At 36.4% G+C, this 6,236-nt stretch overlaps 2 protein-coding genes across 3 annotated transcripts; both read left to right on the top strand.

Annotated features, from left to right (window-relative positions):
- The first annotated feature begins 987 nt into the window (after positions 1-987).
- On the top strand, positions 988-2,957 carry LOC106310152 (glyoxylate/hydroxypyruvate reductase HPR3-like). The gene is made up of 3 exons (XM_013747362.1): positions 988-1,463; positions 1,694-2,248; positions 2,835-2,957. Exons 1-2 carry the CDS (start codon positions 1,026-1,028, stop codon positions 2,216-2,218), a joined length of 963 nt encoding a protein of 320 aa, XP_013602816.1. The 5' UTR covers positions 988-1,025; the 3' UTR covers positions 2,219-2,248; positions 2,835-2,957.
- A 1,017-nt stretch (positions 2,958-3,974) lies between these two features.
- On the top strand, positions 3,975-6,236 carry LOC106309711 (glyoxylate/hydroxypyruvate reductase HPR3-like). Of its 2 annotated transcripts, XM_013746815.1 has the most exons (3): positions 3,975-4,447; positions 4,588-5,097; positions 6,118-6,236. In XM_013746815.1, the coding sequence occupies exons 1-3, from the start codon at positions 4,013-4,015 to the stop codon at positions 6,157-6,159; spliced, it is 987 nt and encodes a 328-aa protein (XP_013602269.1). In that variant the 5' UTR covers positions 3,975-4,012; the 3' UTR covers positions 6,160-6,236. The 2 variants fall into 2 exon arrangements, with proteins under 2 accessions (XP_013602269.1, XP_013602270.1); XM_013746816.1 differs by lacking the exon at positions 6,118-6,236 and having other exon boundaries at positions 3,977-4,447; positions 4,588-5,236.

Here is a 6,236-nt window from a genome sequence, read left to right as displayed (position 1 = left end):
TAAACCCTAAATCCTAAACCCTAAACCCTTGAGTGTTTTAGTGTTTATTGATTTTGATTTACAGTTTAAGATTTATCCTAGAGTTTAAGATTTATCCTAGAGTTTAGGGTTTACCCAAGGGTTTAGGGTTTAGGGTTTAGGATTTAGGGTTTAGAGATTAGGATTTAGGGTTTAATGTTTTGTTGATGACGTTAAAAATATTTTTTTTTGTAATTACTACTATTTTTTATTTATTTCTTTTTATTTTTTAATTTTAAAAAGATAATATAATTTGACATTATATTTTTTTTTTAAAAGATATCGAATATGAAATAACATAATTTTTAGAAGGTGAACCCAGGAATAAGTTTTTATTTATATAGACGAGCTTCTGAGTCATAACTTCCAGGTTAAAGTCAAACTGAAAAATGTCAAAAATAACGAGTTTATCCAAGGCTCTTTGCCAATTGAATTAGCATTTTTATTCATGTTCACATGTCATCCAGTCATCTGAGAGCTGGCTCAACATCTTAAAACTCCGAGAACTGGTTCAACATCTTATATTCAAATGTTCAACATCTTTAAACTCTGAGAGCTGGCTCAACATTATAAAAACCACCAACATTTTATTCATGTTCAAACGTCGTTCAGTCATCCAGTCATCTGAGAGCTGGCTCAACATCTTACAAGAGATCTAAACTTCGAAATTAAAAAAAAGAAGTGAAAAACTCTTATTTGAGAAATTGCACTATCTTTGTGAGAGATATATTTAACCTTTGTCAAAATTGAATAGTTAATTTTATTTTTATTTCAACATTAAAAGTAGTTTGAGAAATTCAATAAATTTATCACAAAAATTAATTTTATAACCATGTGTAATGTCAGACCTGAATTATTTATTTTCTCAACATAATATTAAAAATTAAAAATTATTTATTAATGTAGTAAAATGACTTTATTTTATTTTATTCTGAACAAATCGAATAATAGATTTGTAAGATTCCGAAGAGCGTCAGTGCACACAATCTACAGTCCCCTCAAAGTCAATGGCGGAAGAATCTCCACTCGTCCTCGTCCACCGGCCACCGACAATGAAATACATGGACGAGCCTCTGACTCGTTACTACCGGATTCTCACCACCCACACCTCATCAGACCCACTCCCGGTCTTCCTCTCCCGTCACGCCTCCTCCGTCAGAGCCGTCGTCAGCATCGGCAGGTTCAAGATCGACGCCGACTTCCTCTCCCGCCTCCCTTCTCTCCAGCTCATCGTCTGCACCAGCGTCGGCACCGACCACGTCGACCTCCCCGAGTGCAACCGCCGCGGCATCGCCGTCACAAACGCCGGCGGAGCTTACTCGGAAGACGTCGCGGATTACGCCGTCGGTTTGCTGATTAGCTTCCTCCGTCGCATTCCGGCGGCTGATCGTTACGTCAGGTCGGGTAAGTGGGCGAGATGCGGAGAGTTCCAGCTTGGAATCAAGGTTTGAATCTGATCTTATTACAGTGTGACAACTCTGTTCAATCATTCTAGGAGAAAGACGAGACCTTTCTTATCATGAATCTTTCTTGATACGAGAACTTTCTTATCACGAGAAAGACAAGAGAACTTTCTTATCAGTAGAAAGACGAGAACTTTCTTATCAGTAGAAAGACGAAAACTTTCTTATGATGAATCTTGTTTGTGATGATAGTCTGTTTTTTTTTGTTGCAGTTAAGTGGGAAGCGAATTGGGATACTTGGACTAGGGAGCATAGGGTCTCTCATCGCTAAAAGACTCGAACCCTTTGGCTGCATCATCTCTTACAACTCGACACGTCAGAAACAGAGCATCCCATACCTTTACTACCCGGACGTTGTCTCCTTAGCAGCAAACAACGATGTCATCGTCCTCTGCTGCGCTCTGAATGATCAGACGCGCCACATTGTGAACAGAGAAGTGATGGAGGCTCTTGGGAAGAAGGGGATTATAATCAATGTGGGACGAGGAGGGCTGATTGATGAGAAGGAGATGGTCAAGTGTCTGGTGGAAGGTGTGATTGGTGGTGCTGGTTTAGATGCGTTTGAGAAAGAACCGGGAGTTCCTGTGGAGTTGTTTGGTTTGGACAATGTTGTCTTGTCTCCACATTGTGCGATAGCCACGCCAGGGTCTTTCGACAATGTTGTGGAGCTTGCTTTAGCTAACTTGAAGGCGTTTTTCTCTAACCAACCTTTGATTTCTCCGGTTCGGTTAAATTGAGTTATCGTCCGATTTCATCAAAGGGGGCTACTTATAGACTTTTTCTTGGGTTCACCCCCTAGGGTGAACCTTTAGGTTCACCAACCAATAGAAAGTTGTCATTTTAGATCTAGTATCTTTTAATTAAAGAAACAAAATAACTTGCCAAATTATATTATGCTTTTAAAATAAAAAATAAAAAATTAAATAAATAAAAATAACAATAGTTCTAAAAAAAGATTATTTAAAAAAAATATTTATTTTTAAGATTTAGAGTTTAGTGTTTAAGATTTATAATTTAGAATTTATCCAAATGTTTAGTGTTTTTCCAAGGGTTTAGGGTTTACCTAAGGGTTTAGGGTTTACCCAAGGGTTTAGGGTTTACCCAAGGGTTTAAGGTTTTCCCAAGGGTTTAGGGTTTAGGATTAGAGTTTAGGGTTTAGTGTTTTGTTGACAACATTTTTTTTTTTTTGAATTCGTTTTTTATATATTATTTTTATTTATTTTTAAATTTTATTTTGAAAAAATAATATAATTTGCCAAGTTATTTGGTTTCCTTAATTAAAAGATACTAGATTTAAAATGATAATTTTCTATTGGTTGGTGAACCTAAAGGTTCACCCTAGGGGGTGAACCCCTTATATCAATCTATTTTTAAATAAAAATTATTGAACTACATGAGAGAGAGAAAAAGGGAGAAATTTATTGTTCATCATCGACTCCTATATTATAGGAGAGACACAGAGAATATCAAAATCAAGATACTAGTGTGTTTAAGAATTAAATTACTTATAAATAATTTTAATGATCAAAATAATGATTTTTACAGTTTATTATTTTTGTTTTTAAATACTTAGAAGTCAAACTGAAAATGTCAAATATACGAGTTTATCCAAGGCTTTTGTCAATTACATTAGCTGGCTCAACATCTTGCTCCTACAAGAAATCTAAACTTATTATTAGTATATGCTTGTCATAAGTAATAATAATTTACTAGAACAAGAGCTACTGGACAGAAGGAACGATTCTCTTTTGAACATACCCACTTTTAGGAATATGGTATAAGAGAGTTGCCTGGTTTTCATATTTTGAGGATCCAAGCTGTTGTTTTGTACGTTGTTGCAAATGAGTTGCCGCTTTTTTACTAGCACTAGTTAGAAGCAGGGCCCGGCCCTTGGCATCCCATTTGTTTTTGAAAATTATGGTTAGAGGTTTAAGGCCTTTTTCAAAATAATTAGGGACCTTTTCTTTTACAGATTTTTAATATTTACTCATACTAAAAAAAATTGCAGAAGCCCAATATAACATTGAGCCGAGTACGCTATGGAAGACACATGCAGACTAGAAGAAGAAAGCTTTAGAGAGACGTTCATCAACACCTTTAAAAGAACAATCCCTATTGCCTCACACAGGAACCAAGTCTAAGAAGTCTTTATTTGTTGTTGGTGGAAACGACAATGGATTAGTCAAGTTGCTGGTGGTACATGATAATACTTGTTGTTCATTAACTTTGATGGGTCTTTTACACTAATCAACTCAAACAATAAACTTATCCTAAAAACAAGATCAATGAACAAACTTTGTCTAACTAAAATGATAGGTCCGGTAAAGAATCTCCAAACTTTCAAGACTGAGGCAAGTCAAATCAAATCACATCTGAGCAAACACTCTTTGATTTCTAATTTTCTTTCTTCCAATTGGTGACAACAATAAAGGCACCAAACAAACAAATAGTTTGGTGGGTGGTGGGTCCACACAACGTAAGTCATATAGATAGACTCACTTTCTGAGGAACCTTATCAAAAAATAGTGTCAATGTCTGAATCTCCACTCGTCCTCGTTCAACGGCCACCAACATTTGATTTCATGGACGAGCTTCTGAGTCGTAACTTCCCTGTTCTCACCACTCACCACACCTCGTCGGCTCCACTCCCGAACTCCCTCTCCCGTCATGCCTCCATCAGAGCCGTCGTCAACATGGCCATGCTCAAGCTTGACGCCGATCTCCTCTCCCACCTCCCTTCTCTCCAGCTTCTCGTCTGCACCAGCGTCGGCACCGAGCACATCGACCTCGCTGAGTGCAAGCGCCGCGGCATCGCCGTCACCAACGCCGGCGAAGCCTTCTCGGAAGACGTGGCGGATTGTGCCGTCGGTTTGCTGATTAGCGTCCTCCGTAAGATCCCGGCGGCTGATCGTTATGTCCGGTCCGAGAAGTGGGTGAAATTCGGAGAGTTCCAGCTAGGGATCAAGGTTTGTTCGAGAAATCACAACTCTTTTCAATGATTATATATAAAATGACGATAACTTTCTTATCGGGATCGATGATGCTCTGTTTTTGTGATGATACTCTGTTTTGTGGTTATGATGATGCTCTGTTTTTTTTGTTGCAGCTAAGCGGGAAGCGAGTTGGGATACTTGGACTAGGGAGCATAGGATCTTTTATTGCTAAAAGACTCGAACCCTTTGGCTGCATCATCTCTTACAACTCGACGATTCAGAAACAGAGCATCACCTACCCGTACTACCCGGACGTTCTCTCCTTAGCAGCAAACAACGAAGTCATCATCCTCTGCTGCGCTCTGAATGATCAGACGCGCCACATTGTGAACAGAGAAGTGATGGAGTCGCTTGGGAAGAACGGGGTTATAATCAATGTGGGACGGGGAGGGCTGATTGATGAGAAGGAGATGGTTAAGTGTCTTGTCGATGGTGTGATTGGTGGTGCTGGTTTAGATGTGTTTGAGAAAGAACCGGGAGGTCCTGAGGAGTTGTTTGGTTTGGACAATGTTGTCTTGTCTCCACATTGTGCGATAGCCACGCCAGGGTCTTTGAACAATATTGCGCAGCTTACTTTGGCTAACTTGAAGGCGTTTTTCTCGAACCAGCCTTTGATTTCTCCGGTTCGGTTAGATTGAGAGATCGTCCGGTTTGATTAAAAGGGCTATAATATTTTAGTTATTGAACAATATGATTGAGGTGATGATTGTTCGTTTGGTTTCTAGATTTTGGATTTTGATTTTTAGTTTTTGGTTCGTGGATTTTAGATTTTTGTTTTTTGATTTTGCAGTAGATTTTAGTTTTTGGAAAACATGAATGGTAATTTTAGATTTTGGTTTTTAGTTTCTGGATTTTGCTTATAAAATAATAAAATAAAAATATTATCAATAGTAAAATATTTATTATGGAAATAATAAAATATAATATCAATACCAAAATATAAATAAGCTTATTTGAAAAAACAGCAAATAACACAAAATTTAATTCTATGTTTAAACATAAGTTATATATACTTTATTTTATAATTAAAATAATAATTTTAAATCATATTTTTAATTTTTAACTATCTTTTTAAAACATAAGTAAAATGATAGATAAAAAATAACGTAGTCAAAAAGTTAAGAAAATAGAGATTTTGGTTTTTGTGTAGAACTAGGTAGTTATTTGAAAAACTAGTTTCCCTAATTTGTAGAGAATTATTTTTAACAAAATCTTGATTAGCAAATAAAGTAGTTTTACAAAAACAAAAAACCAAAAACCATTTTAAAAACTACAAACAATCAAGGAGAAGACAACATACAAAAATCAAGATGCTAATGTGTAAATTGTTGGAGCGACCTGTGGAGGTTTTAAATAAAAATTTAAAAGTACTTTAAGATCAAATAATGATTTACAGTTTACAAACTTAAAAGATAGTTAGATGTTCAACTGAAAACAATATATATTTTTTTGACATCCAAAAAATGTCCATAGTATAAGAGTTTTATTTGATGCTTTTGCCAATTGCATTAGCATTTTTATTCATAGTCAAATTTCATCTCCAATGTTTTTTCTTGTTCTTCTTCTTTTAACTTTTTTTTTAACACTTCTTTGTTAAATTGATATATCTCCATATGGATTTTATATTTGTGATCTCTTGACAGGAGAGGAAATGCGAGGTTGGGACCGGCGAGGTAAGCGGATAGAGAAGGGTGAAGCCGTGACTCAAGAGGCTCATCTATAAAATCTACAGCCGGAGGACGGAGAAACTAAAGACTCCTCT

The sequence above is a fragment of the Brassica oleracea genome, chromosome C8 (assembly GCF_000695525.1).
Source record: "Brassica oleracea var. oleracea cultivar TO1000 chromosome C8, BOL, whole genome shotgun sequence".
NCBI lineage: Eukaryota > Viridiplantae > Streptophyta > Magnoliopsida > Brassicales > Brassicaceae > Brassica > Brassica oleracea.
This window is presented reverse-complemented; position numbering and strand designations above follow the sequence as displayed.

Bases quoted from the DNA above. Each gene is read 5' to 3' on its own strand.
- LOC106310152 (XM_013747362.1), top strand. From the start codon at position 1,026: ATGGCGGAAGAATCTCCACTCGTCCTCGTCCACCGGCCACCGACAATG. The intron at 1,464-1,693 runs GTTTGAATCTGA...TTTTTGTTGCAG, and splicing joins AGTTCCAGCTTGGAATCAAG to TTAAGTGGGAAGCGAATTGG.
- LOC106309711 (XM_013746815.1), top strand. From the start codon at position 4,013: ATGTCTGAATCTCCACTCGTCCTCGTTCAACGGCCACCAACATTTGAT. The intron at 4,448-4,587 runs GTTTGTTCGAGA...TTTTTGTTGCAG, and splicing joins AGTTCCAGCTAGGGATCAAG to CTAAGCGGGAAGCGAGTTGG. The intron at 5,098-6,117 runs GTTCGGTTAGAT...ATCTCTTGACAG, and splicing joins ACCAGCCTTTGATTTCTCCG to GAGAGGAAATGCGAGGTTGG.